This window comes from Columba livia, chromosome 27 (genome assembly GCF_036013475.1).
Source record: "Columba livia isolate bColLiv1 breed racing homer chromosome 27, bColLiv1.pat.W.v2, whole genome shotgun sequence".
NCBI lineage: Eukaryota > Metazoa > Chordata > Aves > Columbiformes > Columbidae > Columba > Columba livia.
Window position 1 is genome coordinate 3,811,522 of NC_088628.1, and position 21,929 is coordinate 3,833,450.

General features: G+C 50.3%; 3 protein-coding genes across 7 annotated transcripts in view; 2 read left to right on the forward strand and 1 right to left on the reverse strand.

Annotated features, from left to right (window-relative positions):
* The window catches only part of RANBP3 (RAN binding protein 3), a 43,011-nt gene extending 41,161 nt beyond the window's left edge, over positions 1–1,850 (reverse strand). Inside the window, exon 1 of the mRNA XM_065042330.1 lies at positions 1,709–1,850. Coding sequence (XP_064898402.1) covers positions 1,709–1,730 — 22 coding nt within the window. The 5' untranslated portion in view covers positions 1,731–1,850. The remainder of the gene's footprint in view (positions 1–1,708) is intronic.
* A 10,561-nt stretch (positions 1,851–12,411) lies between these two features.
* KLHL33 (kelch like family member 33) overlaps positions 12,412–21,929 on the forward strand; it is a 55,046-nt gene continuing 45,528 nt past the window's right edge. The window contains exon 1 of the mRNA XM_065042345.1: positions 12,412–12,536. The gene's annotated coding sequence lies outside the window, so the exon portion shown is untranslated. The remainder of the gene's footprint in view (positions 12,537–21,929) is intronic.
* The window catches only part of LOC102090873 (excitatory amino acid transporter 4-like), a 31,160-nt gene continuing 22,085 nt past the window's right edge, over positions 12,855–21,929 (forward strand). The window contains exons 1-3 of one of the 5 annotated variants that reach the window (XM_065042347.1): positions 12,855–13,254; positions 14,774–14,875; positions 21,433–21,592. The gene's annotated coding sequence lies outside the window, so the exon portion shown is untranslated. Of the gene's footprint in view, positions 13,255–14,773; positions 14,876–21,071; positions 21,308–21,432; positions 21,593–21,929 lie in introns of those variants that run through there. The other 4 variants (XM_021282473.2, XM_065042353.1, XM_065042349.1 and 1 more) reach the window with 4 other exon arrangements.

Below are 21,929 nucleotides of genomic sequence, written 5' to 3' on the forward strand. Positions count from 1 at the left end.
GCCAGGTCAGAGACAGCAAGCAAGTAGAAAGTCTATGGAATACACCGACTTGCAGCAGACGGATGCCAATTCCAGAAAGGATGTGGTATCTGCACTGCTATACAAATAACAGACACCTCAAAAATGGAACGGGAGGAAAGAAAAACTAACCCCAGACACAACACAGCTCATATTAGAATGAGCAGAAGAGACAACAGAGCAGAAGCTGGTCTTGCTTAAACTTATGAAAGAACTTATTGCAAGAAAAAGCAACAGTGAAGGATGAAGATGAGAACTCTGGGAGAAGATGTGAACACAGATTAAAGACATTTGCAGGTGAGGGAAGTCACCAGAGTCAGGAAAGAGTCTGAAGAGTGGGGAAAAAGAGAAAGGAAGATCAGATTAAAAAGTAAGGATGGCACCACACTTTCCTCCCTCCCACCCCAACACTCTACACAATTCTACAGAAATATAAAGGAAGGGGTAGAAACACGCGGCAAGTTCAGCATCAAAAGATGCGACAAACATTGGTAATTTGGAATTCACTGGTGAGCCTGATGTTTCCCACTCAAATGGGGAGGTAAAGTGAGGGGCTGCAACAACAGGGTCATTATAATGTCAGTATATAAATACTGTCATCAAGTTCCTCGCAAAGAGTCACTACACATTTGACTATTTACTACCATCCTCAAGCCCACTTATCGTGCTGCTTTGGGCACTGGCAGCTCACCCGGAGTTTGGGAGCCAACAGCCTGCTGCGCCACAGGATTTGTCAAGTAACTTCAGCGTAATTAGGTGTTTGGCCACTTATGGCCTCCACCTTCAAAAGCTACACCTACAAATAGATATTTGCTTTCCTGTTGCCTGATGTTAATATCAGAATTGTAACTGCCACTGGTGCAGAGCTCAAATGGAAGAAATAATCCCGAAAGAAGGGGCCTCTCATGGTTCCATTCACCTCCTGGGCACTTCCCCTCTTCCATCCGCTGAAAGGAAGGATGATAAGCAGACAGAGCCGGGACAAGCCTGGGTTTGCAGAGACTTGGAGGGAAGTGCCTCATTTCCAAAGGCAAACTGTTGATGGCCTCTGTCACTCCAACCGTGCACACCTGGAGAGGAACACCCACATCCCACAGCCGTGTTTTCCTAACGCCCCCCAGAGAAGAATCAGACCAATGTTTCTTTACTAACGAGGTTTCCAGTTTAAAATATATATATTTTACATAGTTTTACATAACCAACTCTAATTATTTCTTCAGCTAGAGGAAGGATTAACGCGAATGGGAGTTAAGGAAAAACTTACAACAGCCCTAAAGTTGCAGACAATGACCCCAAAAACCAACTGGACAGGGAGGGACACGCAGCGGCTGGAAGGGCCGGGGGCAGCGCAGCGCTCGGCGGCGGCACCGGGGCCCGCCGGACCCGAACCCGCCGCGATCCCGGCGAGCGCACCCGCCAGCGCCGCCCGGCACCGGCCCCCGCAGCGCGGAGCGGGAGCGGCGGGGAGCGCGTCGGCCCGGCCCGGCGCTCCCTTTGTCCGGCCGCTCGCCCCGGAGGGGCCGGGGCACGGGGAGGCCGCGGGAAGGGGGCGCTTCTCAGAGCGGGCCCGCGCCCGGCGGCGCCTCTGCGGGCGGATCGCAGGGCCGGGCTCCGGCCTGGGAGCGCGGCGACACCCGGCCCGTGACGGGCCCGCAGCCGGCACCGCGCTGCGCCGCCAGCGCCCGCCTACCTTCGTTCGCGAGGTCCGCCATTTTACTTCCTCAATCGGGCCCACAATGCCCCGCGCCGCCGGAGGCCTTCCCCTCACCGCGGCCCCCGCCGCACCGCGCCTGCGCCGATTTACGGCCGCTCCGTGGCGGCGTCACGCATGCGCGGTGGCTGCGCGGCGGGCGCGGGGCGGGACGCGCGGCGGCGCATGCGCGGCGGCGGGCTGGGCCGGTCGGTCGGTCGGTCGGTCGGTCGGTGCGCGGAGGCGCGGCCGGGCCGGGGCGGCGGGGCCGGGGTTGGGGACAGGCGGGTGCCCGGTGTCCCTCCAGGGCAGCCCGGCTGAGCCTGAGGTCTCCGCGGTGCCGGCTGCGTGGGCCCGAGCGGGCAGCCTGGCTGCGGACCCCCCGGTGGCAGCGGGTTATGGGGAGCCCCGTATCCCGGTCCCTGCCCGCGTCCCCGCTCAGGCCCCAGTGATAGAGCGAAATAACACTTAAAGGGTTAACCACACAGTAAGTGTCTAGCTTAGAGCTTTGTGGAACCTGTTATGTTAACAAACAGAGCCTTACTCAAAACAGCCAACTCTGCGAAGGTGAGTTTTGCTGCACCCAGGAGCATCCTCGAGTGGGCGAGGTAACGCGAGTCTTCAGCACATGAGGAGACTATGGGAATGATTTCCTGGAACTCACTTTAGTAAGAACCCCCTTTCCGGGGAAAGGTTATGGGTACATGCAGGCGTTCCTGGGGTTACCATGGATATGTAACACTTTGTACATTTAAGCTCGCTTCATGCCAAAATCAATGGTACAAGATTAGAAGAAAGATCCTTCTTGCGCCCAGCGCCAAATAAACGTACCTTTTTTATATCCTCGCAGGTTGTAAAGTTTTATAGCTTTACAGGTTGTAAAGCTTTTTCCGCATGTCACCAGCACTGGTGACCGTCGAGGGGCCCTGGGGACCGGCTGCCCGTGGATCTTTCCGTTCCCTGCTCGTCGCTGCGCTCTGCTTTCTGTTTGTAGTGTCCCGTGGCTGCGGATGTAAGGGAAAACTCTAATAGGGAAAAGCTGTCGATCTTTTCGTTTCAGATGTGTTCAGGAGGGCGGGCAATTTAAGGCCACACATAGATAATTCTGATCTGGCAGTGTCACATAACAGGGTATCATTGATGTTGTTATTTATTTACAACTCTGACAAACATGCTTTGACCATTCCACAGCTCTTCCCTTGTCACTGAATGAATCGAGTTCCCACAAGTTCCCTCCATGAGTTGAACTGATGCTGAGTTCCCGTTCCCTGCCCTCGTTAGTGCCTCGTTACAGTCCTGTGGGGTTTCCTGCACGTGATCCTCCACCTCACTCACTCCTCAGTGGCTGTGTAAGCCTGGGCCAGGTCTTTCCTAGGCTTTTCTCCAGACTGAAGAATCAAACCCTTTCAGTTCATGGAAGGCTGCTGCTCTGTCCCAAAGGGCAATAGTTGCCACTCTCTGTGACTTCTGCCATCTCCAGAACTGCGCACACTGCTCAAAATGTAGGTGCACCAAGGGTCTACATGGCCACAAAATGCTACCGTACGGTATATACATTGTAGAGACAGTATGGTACGTAACCACACTGGTGCTTTTGTTGTTCTCTTGGTGTTCCCCATGTATTGTTGGCTTCTTAGAGCACTTGAGCTCCCCAACTGCATTGGCTGGGTCTCTACTCATTAATAATGAGCCAACAGCATAGAATCAGAGTCTTTTCGTTGGAAGAAGCCCTTAAGATCGACTCCAACCATAACCTAAATCTAGCACAAAAAAATCTAAGGGCTCCTGATCCATCCTGAAAGTACCATGCGCCTAAGCCAGGTTTGGCTGCTGGGAGAATTTTCCATTGGGTATAACAGCAGGACTGGCAAAAATTAGTAAGAATAAATGAATAGCACTGATTTGGTGGAGCTTTTCTGTAGAGCAAACAAAACTTTTTGGAGCTGTATGATAAGTAGTGCAAGCTGCATTATCTGGTTTCTAAAGGGTGTCAGGGATAAATTCTTCTACACTTGCTGGATGGGCCATCTAGTTCAGCTGGACACCCTCCTGGGTCTGGTATGTCTGAGGCAGGGCTGTTTGGGGGTGTGATAATCAGTGGCAGCGTTGGCTGCAGTAACCATGAAACTGTGGCATTCAGGATCTCGAGGGGAGTGAGAAACACAAGTGGCAGAGCTGAGACCCTGCAAGAGAAATGGCTTTGGTTTGCTCAGGAGCAGAAGGGATTCTGTGGGAGGCAGGTGTGGAACCCCAGGTTCCAGTATAAGTTGGGGAATGAGCTGTTGGAGAGCAGTGTAGGGGAAAGGGACCTGGGGGTCCTGGGGACAGCAGGGTGACCATGAGCCAGCACTGGGCCCTTGTGGCCAGGAAGCCAATGGTACCTGGGGTGGGTTAGAAGGGGGTGGTCAGTAGGTCAGAGAGGTTCTCCTGCCCCTCTGCTCTGCCCTGGGGAGACCACACCTGGAATATTGTGTCCAGCTGTGGCCCCTCAGTTCCAGCAGGACAGGGAACTGCTGCAGAGAGTCCAGCGCAGCCACCAAGATGCTGAAGGGAGTGGAGCATCTCCCGTGTGAGGAAAGGCTGAGGGAGCTGGGGCTCTGGAGCTGGACAAGAGGAGACTGAGGGGGGACTCATTCCTGGGGATCAATATGGAAAGGGGGAGTGTCAGGAGGATGGAGCCAGGCTCTTCTGGTGACAACCAGGGACAGGACAAGGGGCAATGGGTGCAAACTGGAACACAGGAGGTTCCACTTAAATATGAGAAGAAACTTGTTGGGGTGAGGGTGGCAGAGCCTGGCCCAGGCTGCCCAGGGGGTTGTGGAGTCTCCTTCTGTGCAGACATTCCAACCCGCCTGGACACCTTCCTGTGTAACCTCATCTGGGTGTTCCTGCTCCATGGGGGGATTGCACTGGATGAGCTTTCCAGGGCCCTTCAACCCCTGACATTCTGGGATTCTGTGAAAGAGGAGGAGCTGAAGAGAGCCGGCAGCTCGTTAGGGACTTCTTCCTCCAGCACAAGAGCAGCCTGTCCCAGCAATCAGGGAAATAAGGAGATGTGTCTGGAGACAAATTGGCTAAACACAGGCCTTGTGAATGAAAAGAATATGTCCACAGGAGACAGAAACAAGGACAGACTGCTAAAGAGGAATATAGAAATACTTCTTCAGCTTGCAGGGGTGGTGTTAGGAAAGCCAAGCTCAGCTGGAGTTGCTTTTCACCCAAGATGGATCCTGCCATCCTTCCCTGGCTTAAATGAACTTCTCGCTATTCAGCATGCTACACAGTCCTGAGCAAGTCACCCCCGGGTCTCTGAGGGCAGGACTTGGGTCGTGATATCCACAGGGACCTGACGGACACAGTGAGGCCTTAGACAAGCTTGGGTTAGGCCTGAGCCCAAACCTGTCCTCTCTGGAGCTAAGAATGGGAAAGAGATTGGGACTAGAAGAAATCCCAGATCCTCAAGGCTGTTGAACTCATTGGCTTCCATGGGGATTAAGTATCTAAATTCTGGAGAAGATCCAGGATTTAAAATAAAAGGGACACAGTAGAGAAAATCACTCAAGGAAATTAGTAATAATTAATTAGTTATTCTGTATTCGGTGCAGAGTCTGAATACAAAGTGTTTGAATGCAAAGCCTGATGTATAATGCCTGTAAGGAGGCTAAAAAGGGAGGCTGGGCCGGTAACTCAGTGAGTACGACTGTATCTGCTCCTTGAAAAGGAAACAACTTCAAAAGAACTGGGCTATTGTCACCGTCAATCAAACCTCCTATTCACAAGGCAACTGTGAAAAGCTGAGGAACATTAATGCCGTTTTCACATAAAATTTTGAGCGATAGTCTTATATGCAGGAACGGGGTTTTCATTGTGGTGGGTAAAGCTGCAGCTGCACTCAGAGACTAAATACAACTTTTCAGAGACTAAATGCAACTTGTGACAACCAACAACAGCGAAGAAAATATCCAGTAAGCACCTAAGAGAACAGGAGGTGCTGATCTGAGGGTGGGCAGAGCAGAAAGGAAGGAGAAAGCAGCTTGGAATAGTTGTCACAGCGAGTGACGGAGAAAACCAACACTGCTATTAACAATCACAATTAACCTCAGGCAGCGCTACTGAAACTCTGGTCATCAGGCCGCGCATTCTTTATTTGATCCTAGCTGACTTAAAGCTGGTTTTTCCATCTCCTCTGCTCGTGGCCTCAGACTTTGAACAGCTTTGTAGGGTTTTTTGTTCCAGGGCCTGGCACTGGTGCTGGTTGTGTGATTCCCAAACCACATCCCGAGTCTGTTTGTAGGTCCAGACCTTGTCTGTGCCTCTTCCCTGGAGAACGGGATCACATTTGGTGCAGAGAATTCAGCCGACAACATTAGCTTGTCTGTAACCACAGGAGAACCATCGTTTTCAGGGATAGACAATGTGGCTGACTTAGTTCCAGTTTTTATGGAATTAAGTTCCTGTCCCAAAGCAGGTGTGTCCTACAAACTGAGCCAAACACTAATATTTAAAAGGTGTGAGAGTAATTACCCATTATGTGAGTATCTAAAAAACAATAATTACATTTTGAATGTAAGCCTTTATTCTGATATGGATATCCATTATGGAAAATCTCACTTCAGAGCATGAAAGCCTGTTATACCTATAACGCTGAACATGTTTTTATCATGGAAATGTCAGGCGACTTTAATTATCGGAATTACCGTTCTGCGTTCTCTAACGAATGAGTGGTACCAGCATGGTGGATGGTGTGACCTAGTTAAGGGAAGTGATTTAGCAAGAACGAACCTCAGAAACTGCTCTTCAGACCTTAAGAGCCAGCAGGTCACAGTGTGCTCTCTATTCACGCTCTAATTAGAGCCCATATTCCCAGCATCATTAACATAAGAGAGGAAAATTAAGAGTTTTATCCTAACAGAGTTTGGAGGCCAGATTCTGATTTAATTTACCTTCGGGTAGTAATACCAGGGTAAAGGTGATTCTGGCACTGTATTATTTCAATAAAAAGTAAACTCCGCTCACACCAACTTTACAGTTCCTGTGACTTTTAGAAATTAATTACAAGAGTTATCTGTACCCTGTGAGCTTGTCAACTTGCTGATATAACTAGAATCTATTTTGGGTGCATGCCATTAAGATACTATAAATGCCATACTTTCTGATTAGTACTATTGTTAGGTCAGCATTTCTAAAGGGACGTGGCCTAAAAGTCACGATGACTTTGACAAATTAAATATTTTTCCACGGCTGAGCTCTCAAAAAAACCCCCAACCCACCGTGTTGGAACCTTTGTAATCTGGATGAGCTCAGACCCCGAAGGATTCACAGTGTTGTGTTCATGGCATGGCAGCGATAACATCGCTTGGCATTTGTAGCTGTAACGCTTCATCAGCACGGAGAGAAACAGAGGATGGAGAGCGAAGGCAGCACCACAGGTAATTGTGATCCCAGTTCCAACCCCATCGCTTTCCCAGTGCCCCGGACAAGAAGGTGGACACTAGAAATTCATTTCTATGATTTGCAGTGATGCGGTGGTCATTAGTAATTGGGAAGCATATCCAGGACACTGTGTAAGTCGGGTTGTGCTGGAATTGATCAGCAAGTTTGCTGATGACACTGAGCTGGGAGGAGTGGCTGACACTGGAAGCTGTGCTGCCATCAGAGACCTGGACAGGCTGGAGAGCTGGGCAGGGAAAATGTAATGAAATAGAACAAGGGCAAGTGTAGAGTCTTGAATCTGGGCAGGAACAACCCCAGGTTCCAGTGTAAGTTGGGAATGACCTATTAGAGAGCAGCGTAGGGGAAAGGGACCTGGGGGTCCTGGGGACAGCAGGGTGACCATGAGCCAGCACAGGGCCCTTGTGGCCAGGAAGCCAATGGTACCTGGGGTGGGTTAGAAGGGGGTGGTCAGTAGGTCAGAGAGGTTCTCCTGCCCCTCTGCTCTGCCCTGGGGAGACCACACCTGGAATCTTGTGTCCAGTTGTGGCCCCTCAGTTCCAGCAGGACAGGGAACTGCTGCAGAGAGTCCAGCGCAGCCACCAAGATGCTGGAGGGAGTGGAGCATCTCCCGTGTGAGGAAAGGCTGAGGGAGCTGGGGCTCTGGAGCTGGACAAGAGGACACTGAGGGGGGACTCATTCCTGGGGATCAATATGGAAAGGGTGAGTGTCAGGAGAATGGAGCCAGGCTCTTCTGGTGACAACCAGTGACAGGACAAGGGGCAATGGGTGCAAACTGGAACACAGGAGGTTCCACTTAAATGTGAGAAGAAACTTGTTTGGGGTGAGGGTGGCAGAGCCTGGCCCAGGCTGCCCAGGGGGGTTGTGGAGTCTCCTTCTGTGCAGACATTCCAACCCGCCTGGACACCTTCCTGTGTAACCTCATCTGGGTGTTCCTGCTCCATGGGGGGATTGCACTGGATGAGCTTTCCAGGTCCCTTCCAATCCCTGGCATGCTATGATTCTATGATCCAGTTGAGAACCTATTTTTTTAGCTTGTCTCTGAACCGGTGGGGTTATTTCTCAGAGGTCTCATTCCTCATGGCATGGGACATGTAACCTTGGGAAGGACAGGGCTTCCTTTTCCACGGGTTTCTGTCAGACTCAGTTGGCCAATGTCATGGGCTTTCCCAGCTGCCAGACCATTTCTGTGGGTCTTCTAGACCAAATCCAGGGTGTTTTGTGAGAATCCTCATCCCTCTTGTGACAGCCGAGACCTCCTGCGGCATCATGACCCTCAGCCAGAAGCTGCTGTATGAATGACATGGTGTTATTGAACAGCTGCCAAGCCACAGATTTACAAACATTTGCTTGCTGGAAATGATAAAGAGAACACACCTGTTGGCCTGACTTCAAGGCACCTGCAGCTGTGGAAGTTCATGATTGGAAACCAATAGTTGCGCATAAGCTCTCGTGAGGGTCTTTAACAACATGTTGGTTACCACCATTATTTTCAGAGGTTCTAACTCAGCAGGTGAGTTATTATGAAACATTTATTGCTCCCTTAGGGAGGACTGAGCCGTAGGTTTTTCCCTGAGGAAGGAAAGCCATCAGTCTTCCTCCAGCCGTAAGGGGAGAGTTCAGGTTTGAGGAACCAACTGTCCACACAGCCCACACTTTGTCTTTTCTGTGGCATCTGGTACAGTTCCAAAAGGCTTTCAGGCTGTTATTAAATTAATTTCCTTCTACTGTCCTTCACAAACCATTCACAATGATTTCAGTAGGAAAATCTATAAGGTGAAACGCTTGCTGTGGTGAAAGGCTCAATAGGTCCTGTCAGCAGGTGGATTCACAAGTGAAGTGACTTGTGTGCTCAATGCACTGCAGAATTGAACCTGGCTTAGAAAATATTAGTAGTGATACTTATTAGAGTATAAATATTTAATATAGTATTAATAATATAATTAAAAAGGGAATACTGTAGGACTTATGGAGCGTTTCCAGGAACTGTACGCGAGTTCACCTGCAGGCCCTGTAACAGCGTGGCGCAGTGCACATGGAGGGGAGTGTTTTTGTGTTAATTGCTTTGCATGTAACAAACAGCTGAGTGAACCTCTAGAATTTGAACGGCTTCCTGCAGGCACACAGCCCCGTTCATCCCGACGTCGCTCATGGGTCAGCTCAGAAGAGCAACCTGGTCTCCACGGAACCTTCTGGGATGGTGGTTTGGAATGAGGGGAAGGAGGTTTCGTAGGCCCTGAGAGCAGAGGTCCGGGTGTTTCTTGCCATGAGGAGCTGAAGGGATGTGCCAAAACACCAGACCTGTGGGCACAGTCCTAAAAAACGCCGTGCTGGGGATCCCTGAAGCCGGAGGCTGGGAAAAGCTGATGTTTTCTCTTTGAGGACACAAAGGTTGCTCCAAATTGTGGCTCACAGCAAAGTGTATGTGAACAAGGGCGACTAAGCCCGCTCACAAACACAAAGAATTACCTTAGAAAGGTTTGTAGTCTGTAGTTCACATCAGTAATTCACCTGAAATGTGAACGCTGCTCCCGAGCTTTGACCTTCCCGGCTCCAGGACTGGAATCGATGTGCTGGTGGCCCCGTAGCTCTGTGGGATCTGCGCGGCGATGGAGCCTGGAAGTGCGCGCAAGGCTTGCGGGAACGAGAGCTGAGCTAACAGACAGAAACCTGGGAATTCCTGGTGGTTTGGGCTGGTATTTGGCACAACTTGGAGCTGAAATGCAAGCAGCGTTTCCTCTGCAGCATGCGAGCAAAATGGAGTTTAACACCCCTTCTCTGACAGGACTGTGTTTTCTTGGACTGCTTTCCCAAGGTGGTGGAGCAGGACTGGCATATGGACCAGTGACTGGTGAATCTCCATCCTTGGAGAGCGTCACATTCAACTGAACCAAATTTGGCTGAGTAACCTGACCTGACTTTGAAGCCAGCCTTGTGTCAACCAGCAAGCGAAAGCACAAAATGTCCTGCCCTACCTACACCTTCCTACGATTCTGTGATTTATTTGATCTCTATCATTCTCAGAGACTGTCTGAAACGAGTTGTATGGGTAGAAGAGGGAGAAGACGTGGACAGTTATAACGGCAACAGCCTGTCCAGCTGAATAGGATCAACGTGCAAAAACGTGTAAGAACCACGTTTGTGGTGTTTGAGCCTGGAGTCCATTCCCAAAGCCGCATGCACACAGATGATTTTACTGGAGCATTCTTCCTTCTGAACGTCACCACTAGATGGGGAGGCGAGCACTTGATTTTCCACTATTTCTTACTACAAAATTCCACTTCCTTGGTTTCGACTGTGGTCCCGTAATGTCCCGATTCGCTGCATTCTTGCTCTTCCAGGGAAACAATTTAACAGGTAAGTTTGTGAATACTCCTGCAAACAGTCAATACCTTTAGTTTCTTCTCTCTTCTTTACCTCCATGATGCTTTTAGAGATTCTCTAGCAATCTGGAACATTTTGCATGTAACAACAGCAGCTGCCGCCTGTCTTGGCTTCAAAACCTAGCACTGAAAAAACTATCATCAAAAATAGTTGGGAAAATGAGAAATATACACTGTGGACATTCAAATCTGTAGTGTATATTAAGGAGGAGATAAAGGCTTTGGGCTGTGGTGCCGATGTGTCTCATTCTTGGCAGTGTTATGTGAACAGCTGGATTTGATGATCTTCAAGGTCTTTTCCAATCAAATGACTCTATGATTCTGTGACCAGTGTCCGTCCCTAAGGACGTCACCAGCCACCGCGACTTTTGCCACGACACGTTTGTGACTGGGCGGTAAGAACGCTTTCTTGGGAAATCTCTGATTATGTCAATTCCAATTTTCATTCTAAATGACACCTTCCTAGACTTGGGAGGTCAGAGGAATACCTGAAATAAGCAGAGCATGGGACGCGCAGACAAAGGCACGAGGCTCAGGACATCTCCAGGGGGTTCCTGCGTGTCCAGCGCTGCCTCCAGCTCAGAAGTGTTTGGTCCCCTGGCCATGCTGAGCAGGGCACTATATCTCTGTAAACCAGGGCACTATATCTTTGTAAACCAGGGCACTACACCTGTGCAGACACTGTTGTTCAGCCTGAGCAGACAGAGGTTGGTTCTGAGCAATCCTGCGCTCCCGCTGCCCCCCAAGCCCTTTGGGCTTCACTCCAGGTCTACAGTGTGAAGGTTTGGTGGGAACCCTGTAAGGGTAATACCCACATTGCTGCTCCATTTTACATGAAGACTTGTTGTTCACACAGGAGATCCCAAATGTGGGCAGGACTCCTGATCAGGGGAAGCATTAAAGGTGCTAAGGGACTGGCAAAGGGCAGGAAATGCTCTTTCTTATTTCTGGTTCTCAGAGATTTTGAGCCATTTCCCGTTGTCACAGGAAGAGCTGATGAGGGTTGGAAATATCTCTACTATGGTTTGTTCTCACAAAGTTTTGTGAGCCCAGGTTTTGTGAACAGAAACTCAAACACTTGTGACCTTTGAGTATCAGCTTTGCTTTCGGGCTTCATGTAAGTAAAGGACACTGACTGTGTCTTCACTCCGTCTAGTCTTTCATATTTTATACCGTGGCTATGCAAGGTACACATCTTAACCAGAACTCAGTAAGTCATTTTTGAGCTAGTTCCCTGGAAATGTTTGTTAGACTGACCAAGCATCACTTGTTTAAATTTCAGTGCCTCTTCTGGTACTGTATTTTAAATTAGCTGACCTGAAAGTGCCAACAGACCTCAGAATCACAGAATCCCAAAATGTCGGGGACTGGAAGGGACCTGAAAGCTCATGCAGTGCAATCCCCCCATGGAGCAGGAACACCCAGATGAGGTTACACAGGAAGGTGTCCAGGCGGGTTGGAATGTCTGCACAGAAGGAGACTCCACAACCCCCTGGGCAGCCTGGGCCAGGCTCTGCCACCCTCACCCCAACAAGTTTCTTCTTAAATTTAAGTGGAACCTCCTGTGTTCCAGTTTGCACCCATTGCCCCTTGTCCTGTCACTGGTTGTCACCAGAAGAGCCTGGCTCCATCCTCCTGACACTCCCCCTTTCCATATTGATCCCCAGGAATGAGTCCCCCCTCAGTGTCCTCTTGTCCAGCTCCAGAGCCCCAGCTCCCTCAGCCTTTCCTCACACGGGAGATGCTCCACTCCCTCCAGCATCTTGGTGGCTGCACTGGACTCTCTGCAGCAGTTCCCTGTCCTGCTGGAACTGAGGGGCCACAACTGGACACAAGATTCCAGGTGTGGTCTCCCCAGGGCAGAGCAGAGGGGCAGGAGAACCTCTCTGACCTACTGACCACCCCCTTCTAACCCACCCCAGGTACCATTGGCTTCCTGGCCACAAGGGCCCAGTGCTGGCTCATGGTCACCCTGCTGTCCCCAGGACCCCCAGGTCCCTTTCCCCTACGCTGCTCTCTAATGGGTCATTCCCCAACTTACACTGGAACCTGGAACCAACTTATACTGGAACCTCCCCGCATCAACTCTTTTTTGAGGCAATGTAGATGAAATATATTAATCTAGAAACCTGCCTAAGGGGAAGCATATCATGGAACTGAAGCCTTATTAAGTAACCTTGTTACCAAATACCTAAGTAAAATCCTTCAGAAAGTGCTTCTTGTCTACACCTTGCTCCCCTTCTCGTCAGCACCAAGAGTATGTTATTGCTGCAAGGTGGACGTTTGGTCACTTGGATAAATGTGGAGATGCTGGTTCTGCATCTCGTCATACCTCCCGTGGTCAGAGCAGGGGCTGCCCCGTGGCCAATAACAAGTGAGACACTCCAGGTTTTACGAGTGTCACGGGGAAAAAATCTGAGTAACGTTTATTTCTTGATCTGCTGCCTAAATCCAAAGGTTTCTGTATTATTTAGCTGCATAGTATTCCAACGAAATGAGCAGTAGCACACTGAAAGCGTGAAGCTTAGTTTCCAGGATTTGCAGCTGTCTGATTCCCTTGGGGTTTGCTCCCATTGGTTCGCACTGGGTGTTCGCTGGTGACCGGAGTGACATTGGAGCACGAGGCTTTCTGCCCAGACACTCGCCGGCTTTTGTCACCTCCTGACACGGGATCGAACAAATCTTCAGCAAGCACAGCTGCGAATTCAGTCGGTAAGAGCGTGTGCGTGGGTGGGAATGTGCCAAGAAGGGGGAAAATGCACAAATAAGGCAGAGAGAGGTGGGAGCACACGAACGCGTTCAGATCCCCGGCCAGTCGGGATCCCTGCAGCGTAGAAAGGCTGGCATTTATCCCTATTACTTTATCCTTCATGGTTTGATAGTCTTTAAGTAAGAAGAGACCTTTGTGAGTTGTTTGACCAATTGTACACGAGTTAGCAGGTTTTGAGTGAATCTGGGGTGAGAAGAGCTTGTCTAGAGCTGATCAGCAGGGGGGCAAGGAGTGGAAACTTCAGAGGAACCGGTTTCTTGTGCTCAGCTTGGCCAGAGCTGGAGGAGAGGTCAGTTCTGCCACCCCCGTTCTGGAGCCTCACCCTTCCTGTCTCTCCACTATGACTGTCAGCAGTGCTAAAAAATAACATTATAAAGCAGAGCGAAGGAGGCAGGACGCTGTTCCAGAGCCCCTGCTTATCACAGCGCTAACTGAGGGCTGAGCAGATAGCGCGGGTGTCCTGGCAAGCATGGCACAATTCACGGGAGCAAAGCAGAACGGCAGCCCGGCCAGCAGATACTCAAGGTTTGCTTCCCAAGCGCTTTAGCGTGGTCTGCTGTGAGGGACTGGATGGAATTTTCCATCTGGTTATTTGGGCTGCGTGTGCCGCGCTCCCGGCTCGCGCCGTGGCTGCTGGCGGGTGCCCGTGTAGCCGCAGGCTATGAACTGCGAGATTTCTCAGGGGCTTCTCCTGGGTCAGGAACAATCACTGGAAAAGTAGATCAGAGAGCTCACAGAGGAGGTGGCCTGATAAGCTGGGAACGTGCCTTCCCTTTGGCTCAGATTCCGTAATGAGCTGTGAGACAGTGTGCGTTGCCTCTGCTGCCGGCTGCGCTCCAAAGCTCAGGGACCCGGCCCTGCGTGCCCGAGCTCGGCCGGACACACGTGGGGCCACCTCTCCCCCCTCTGCTTTGTGATCTGTCGTAGGGGATGAAAAATCCCTGTCTGGGAATAGCAGCAGGAGGGATCCCATGCGGTGTTTTTGCTCCCAGCACCCTCCTCGTGTACACAAACCCGTGTGTGCACCTGTCCGGGGGCGCCAAGGACACCTGGGCACCAAATCCCTGCGGGCTCGGTGGTGCTGTGCCCAGCAGACCCCTCTGTAGCACCAAACTGGGCAAACCTCACTGAGACACTGCAGAACTGTTTGAAGGGAAGGACATGACTTCTCCCTGAAATACTTCCAAATGATCAAAGATGTAATGAGGGGAAAAGCTTGTGAAGCTCGACCTATTCAACTTAATGTGAATGCTGGTTTATTGACTTAACACTGCATTCATGTAATTAAACCTATAAAAGAGTGAACTGGCAGAGATCTTGCTGACTGGAAAGGATCCAAAGCTGGGCAGATAGCTAAAATGGCTTTGATATAAGATACGGTTTTCTGCCTACAAAGGTAAGGAAATGCGTATGATATCACCTGCAGTCTTTAAGAGGAGATTCTGTATCTTTCTGACACAGCTTCTAGGAGACGCCCCACATTGGGAAGATGTGAAGATTCCCGCTGGATCCAGGAGCCTTTGAGTTCTCCACCTGGGAGTCTTACGCCAAGTCTGCGCCAAGGTAAACGGATGTTTGGTTAAAATTAGGAGCCTAAGAACACGACAGAACAGCGTCATAAAAACAATGAAATAAATTCTCTCAAGAAGAGGCAGAGCATGTTTTTCATAGAGACAACTTGAGAGAATGAGAGACAAAGTCCATCAGAAGTAGCTGAAATTCAGCAGGTGGGTTTAGGGGATTCTGCAGCTCAGCAAAGGAAAGCCGAGGGTGTAGATTTCCTCTACAGATCTGCTTTCTCTGAACTCCTGTAGTTCTGAATTCTTCTCCTTCCAGAAGGCCAGTGAATAACTGGATAGGCTCCCAATGCGAATCAAATTGCAAAATCAGACCCTCGAAGTCAACACGACGCTTGGGTCTGTAGTCTAAGATCTCACTTGGGAGAAGAGGAGGGACATGAATCTACGCTGGGAGAATGACCGTTTGAGGGGGCATCTGGAAGAAACGTGAGGTGCTGCCACCCCAGTGGCTGCTGCAGCGTCATCCACCTTGACTAAGCTTTTCATACACCAGATCTCGTTTGCGCTTTAGCCTCTAACACTGTGTCTGAAGGTGTTTGAACATCCACGTTGACTAAGTCACAGCCCCTTGGTGTTTCAATGCTGGTACTACCATTAGCATCACTAAAATCAGCTCAGCAGCAGCTGACTGCTTCTTCCTAATTATCATGCATAATTTCCAGGGTTAGGTAGACCCAGGCTTATATAATTTGCAGGGAATTGTGGTGAATTCATCACCACTAGAAGAGAGTAATGCAGGTTCAGAAATTTTTCTAAATAGTATATTCTACTTAAAAGAATATTAATTAACACAGGGCTATTCCTGTCCTGGAAAATGGGGTCAGACTAGATGATCACAATGGGTCCCTTTTGTCCTTGTAATACATATACACATATACAGCATTGGGAGTTGCTGGAGAAGAGCACAATGCCAATGGCAACACCATGCGGAGAATGCCAAAGAAAATGGGCCAAGTTAAATTTGGACAAATATATCATCAGAGCAGCAGAAGTAAAGAGTTGGTTAATAGCTAAAATGCCAGTAGAGCATAGAAGAGACAGCTCTGGCACTTTGCTTTTTATGAAGCAGAAGCAGAAAGTGATTTTCCAGCTGTCTTAAGAATGCAAACTCTGTGCTAATATACAGCCGGGCAGCTGATGGGTTTTGGCATCCGCTCTGAAACTCCAGCGCACATGGAAACTGCAGCAGTGAACCAGGAGAGAGCTGCAAAACCTGGGAACATGAGAACAGGGGCAGCTGTTGGTGCTGTGTGAAGCAGAGCCCAGCACAGGCTGGTGGGAAGGAAGGACGGACGCTGTCTGCTCATGGAAGAAAAGAAATGAAAATGCAGCGCCACATGGGTATTAGAATCATAGAATAATTGATGTTGGCAAAGACCTTCAAGATCATTGAGTCCAACCATAAACCAAACACTGCCAAGGCCACCACTAACCCATGTCCTGAGAACCTCATGTCCGTCTGTCCAGCCCTCCAGGGATGGTGACTCCAGCACTGCCCTGGGCAGCCTGTTCCAATGCCCCACAGCCCTTTGGGGAAGAAATTGTTCCCCACATCCAACCTCAACCTCCCCTGGCGCAACTTGAGGCCGTTTCCTCTGCTCCTGGCGCTTGTTCCTGGGGAGCAGAGCCCGACCCCCCTGGCTCCAAGCTCCTTTCAGGCAGTTCAGAGATCAGAAGGTCTCCCCTCAGCTCCTGTTCTGCAGCTGAACCCCCCAGGTCCCTCAGCCGCTCCCATCACACTTGTGCTCCAGCCCCTCACCAGCTCTGTTCCCTTCTCTCAACTCTTTCCAGCACCTCAAGGGTTTTCTTGGCACGAGAGGCCCAAAAGTGACCCCAGGATTGGCGGTTTGGCCTCCCCAGGTCCCAGCACAGGGACGGTCGCTGCCCTGGGCCTGTCTCTGTGCTGCACAAACCATGCCCAAGTCATGGGTAAAATATAAAATAGGGTAGAGTTAAGTGTACAAATACAATAAGGTAAGACAAAAATGTCTTTAAAAGAACTTGTTTATGGCGTGATACTCAGATCAAGCCTCTTTCAAATACATTGGGCAGAACTGCCAGGTGCTTTGTGGTGCCAGCAGAAAACATGGTGCTGGGTGGACCAGAGGTGGGTTAGTCAGGGAAGAAAAGCCGAATGAGCCCTTGCACCTCTTGTCCTGCTGAGTTCCCACCAGGAACCTTTTGGGGAGGGAACAGTGGAAGTGTGACTAAAATTTTTTAAAATATTTGACAAAATGACGGTTTAACTTAAGACTTAAGGAGTGACCACCTCATGCATCTGCAGTTTGCACTGGCTGGGCCTGTATAATCATATAGAGAGCTTTCCAAAAAAAAATGGTACAAACTAAACTCTCGAGGCAGAACTCCCCCTAAAATTGTGCAGCACAATTCCCTGTGCACCTGGGAGAAGCTGGGAACACGAGCTGCGGTTCAAAATAGCTGAAACGTCTCAATCGCACACATCCTCAGCAGAACCAAGGAGAAAACGAGGGCACTTTTGAGCGACAGAAACTTCAGGAGCTCACACAAGTTTGTCTCACTCGTCAGTTGAAACCACCCAGTCGGAAATTTGGGGTAGCGGATTTTTTCACCATCGCTTCCTTTGTTTCGTTGTCCCATCAGAAACTCTAACCAAAATGTTTATGCTCTTTTTTAGCCCCCCTGGCCGTCTTCCCCTTGGCCTTTGCCATCAGGGATGCTGCACCGTGACAGGGGACACTGCAGAGGGTCATGAGAGCTGTAGTCTACCCAATGGGGCAAAAAATCAGCATGAGGGGCACTCACATGAAGAAATATGACAGCTCAGGTGGGAGCAAATTTACACCAGTCTGATCCAAACCAAAACACTTCTTTACATTTCTGAATTTTCCCTAAACTCCATGTGCCGCTAGAGTTGAAATTTTGACTTTTTGTTCCAAAATAGGGCAAAAATAAATGTTGAAATATCGGTATTTCCCATAGGAAGGAAATTCCATTATTTGAGTGGCTCTGTGAAGCACAAAGGAGGTTCGTTTGCAGAAACTCTGCTAACTTGGAATGAAGGTCACGGCTGCATAATTGGACTCTGCTCCCTGGGCCAAGTGAGCAGGATACGAAATTAATCCCAACCCCCAAATTAAGGTTACTGTAACAAGGAGAACAAGACCACAGAATTGCAAAATCCAGGCAAGGAAGGGTTGAAGGATTGCTTAACATACCATAAAATCACATCCCTCCCCACCACAATTAGCAACCGGGAATATCCCGGTGGCTTTCTGCACAGAACACATCCACGTTCCTGCGGCACAGGGGGTGAGGACGGTTCCCGCACATCCTCCCGGCGCCCCCGTGTTCAGGTGGTTCGTTACAGCGTGCTCCTTAATGGGCGCTTGTTTTCGGCAGTTCAGACAGATGAGCCTTTTCAAACAGCTAATGCAATAAGTGCTTGTTGGAGGGCGGTGAAACCGTGGGACGGTGGGCACAGACATCTGCTCGGGACTTTCCGACCCAGCCTGCAGCCTCAATGCCTCATCCAGGTTGTGTTTAGCAAACTGAATTTGCTGTAAATCCACGGAAACAGAGACTGACGTGTGTTTTTTTTCCTCCTCATGACATTATGAATCAACACTTATAGGTGCTTTGCTTTTCAAAGATCCAATAGATAGTAAATGTCTTTCTTGAAAAACAAAGAGGTGATAAAGAAGTAGTTGTTCCACCAGACCTGCAAACGTGTTTTAGATACACAAACCCTCAGTAAAACTGGCTCAAGAGCCTTTTGCCCAGAACGTCCTTTGTGTAGGACTGAGGTCTTTCCAAGTTGGGCAGAAGTACAGACTGAGGGCATGTTGGTGCAGAACAACCTGCCCTGTCCCTGTGTAACATTTTCAGTCTGCTTGTGAGATTAGCATAAATCATTTTGAAAGGCGCTTTGTGGAGCAAATCACTGGGGAGCTGATTTGGGAAGGCTGTTTCCCAACAAGCTTTTCCTTTATCTTCGAACGGCTGCACAAGGAGAGCAGCAGAAGACGCTTTATAATGTGACTAAGAGACATGAGGTGCAGTTGTCACGTCTTTTCTCATTGCCTCTCACAAGGGTGACATTACAAGTTGTGTTTTTACCCGTTGTTGATAAGTGACGGCGCCTCGTGGCCTCTGTGCGATGTGGATGTCAAGTGTGCCTGGCACTGGTGGGAAGAGGAGAGGCTTGGGGCATCAGCTCAGCATGGGGTTTGTTCCCCAGGATTGCTTTGCCTTGGAAAGACTCTGGGCACCCCCATCCAAAGGAGCAGAGATCTTCACCCCCTCCACAGCTTCAGACTGCTGCTCTGTGTCCTGTTTAATAACTTGAAAGTGTCTGTAAATTGCCACAGGTGCAAGTTGAAATTAAACATGGAAAAAAGTTGCCCAAGGAGAAGGTTTAAGGGGCTCGTCATTGTGAGTTTATGGCTAAAAATGCCTAAGGGTATTAACCTGGGGATTAAAGAACTGAGTGGGAATTAGCACAGATTCCAGGAGCCAAACTGAAGTTCAGGCGTAGGAAGTGGAAAAGAACAATTATTCACTGATGCAGGGAGCAATGCGCAGCGGTTGAGGGTTGGCCAAGCACGTGGCAGCTCTGCCTCTCGCTGGGTAGTGCCAGAAATGCACCTTTCCGCAAGGAGCACTCCTGACGCTGCAGGTCACCGGAGCCTCCAGCACAGCCCGTGGTGAGGTTGGGTTCCCTTCTGTAAGAAAAGCTGCTGGCTAAGCCACCGGGAGCAGCAGAGACATGAGGAGTAAGAGATGTCCTTGCTCTGGGCTGCCCCACCGCAGCTGCTGGTGTGGGCCCAGAAGGAGCAGAGATCCGCCGTGTATCGGGCTGCGCTGCCACCATCCGCCCCCTGTTCCCCTGGGGCTGGGCCGGCTCTCAGCCCCATGTGTGTGGGAGTGTTTGGGGTGCATGGTGCAGGCAGAGGGCTGGAGTCTGTTCCCACAACCAGAGACATTCATTTTGGAATCAAATGATCTTCTGGTGTAGCCTACCCCAATATGTGCTTTGCTGGGAAGATAACTGAAGCTTCGTGGGGTCCAGGGCTCGAGTTTCCAGTCCCAGCTGCCACTTGCCTGACCCAGGACCTCACTGAACCTGCGCAGCCTCCGATAGGAAGATCAGAGCCATTTCCTCCATTTACATGTGAGCAACCGAGTGACATGAAGACCAAGCGATTTGTGGGGTGCAGACAGCGTGTCCTTGTCTCCTGATGCAGCGATGGCCCATGTCCATGCTGATCTGGCAGATGGAGCAAGTTAAAACAAGGGAGAATGACAGAGAATCCAGACCCCAGGGTGCAAACAGCCTGTCCAGCGAAGTCCCATCTAATCATCATCCTGATTTATGGGTGGACTGAATGATCTTAAAGGTCTTTTCCAAGCTAAATTACTCTGATTCTACAATTAATGTCTGCAAAAAGCCAGTTGGTGTTGAGAGCTGCTCTTCGTAGCCTGGGCTGAAGAGCTCTTGCTCTCCCCTTCTCACAGAGTGCGATGGAGACACAGGGCTCAGGGCAATTTCAGTTGCAGGACTGAGCCGGACACTTTGGCTCTGACCTACCTCCTGCTGGGGGAGTTCAAACTCTGTAGCGATTCCAGCTGCAGACACGACACATCTGTCTTGGTATGCGGCAGCTGGAACACACAGCAAAGCCCCTGCGCTGCTGCCACCTGAATTAAGGAGAAAGCTGCTGTCAGGAAACAACTGATATGTCCCCTGTGAGCCGTGTGTCTGGTAGGAATAGGAACAGAGGTGCTGTTGTATCCTTGGTGCTGGGGGCTTGGGTTTTGAACATGATTTTTCGCTCTGCCCCATTCAGAGGCAGCTCGGGCTGTGCACTGGTCACACCTGCAACCTGGCTTGTACTTTTGCCATTAACATAAATTTGGAGATGCAGGGCTTCTATCTGAGAAACCTCAGTGGGAATCAATACTTTAGAGATCAGTGAGTAAAGACAGTGGAAGTTTTGCTTCCTTGAGAGCAGAGCCTGGCTCCCTGACACTCTATTGCTCACACGTTTCCTTTGCACGCTCAGTGAGTTGATTCCTCCTTGTGACTTGCCTAAAATCCCAGCGATTTGGCTGCGGCACAGACACACGTCCGCCCCCTGGGCCGGTCTGGACAAAGCCCAGGGGTGTGTCTGGTCTCTGAGGTGCTGTCGGCACAGCCGGGGCTGGGGAAGGACCTGTCTCGGGTGTCCCGCGATGACTCCTGCTCAAAGCCACCTGGTGGAGGGGACAGCCCGAGGGGCAGACGGGGTGAGAATGAGATGCGGTTCTCGGCCACCGGCTCGCCCTGCTCTCTGTTCTGCTCACTCTCTTCGCAGCTTGTGTGAGAAGGCAGAAAAAAGCGCAAAAACATGGGTCATAAATCCAGGATGGACTATATGCAACATCACGGTGACAGGTGCTTTCTGTCCTCTGGTCTCCTGCAATCATCAAAGATTTTGACAGTCTCCTCCTACATGCCACTCCCCCACCCCCTGCTGCCATGTATCCCGAGCTTATTACAGTCTTCCTTTCCTCTCGCAGAGGTACTGCTCAGAGCTCGCTGCTAACGCCGTACCTGAGGAGAAAACCCCGCGTCCTGCTGTTGAGCTTAGAGAACTAAAGAGCGAAACAACTCACAGTAATCCCCCAAGACAAAGAAGAGTGGCTGCCCTTCCTACTTGGCGACCGGCCCTTGTTCCAGGTGAGTGGTTTTGCCAGCAGATGTGAATGCACGAATAAGAGCAGTGCCAGGTGCAGGGGCTGGAGCAGGACGGGACGGGGGCAGAGACCTCCCTGGGTGTTGCATGGGAGGGCAGCGGGGACAGCGGGCACCCTGCCTTGGGGGAGTGCTTTACAAGTGGGACTGTATGTTCTGGGCTGGGCTGAAAAGCCTGGTGGGCAGCTAGGGAGAGAGATGACCTTATTGCAGGACCTTAGTGTGAACAGGCACAGTGGAGAGAACAGCGCTTGTCCCCCCAGTATTGGACTTAGGCACCAAACCAGCTGGTCACTTTGTCGCTGTAGAGCTTGGCTGGGCT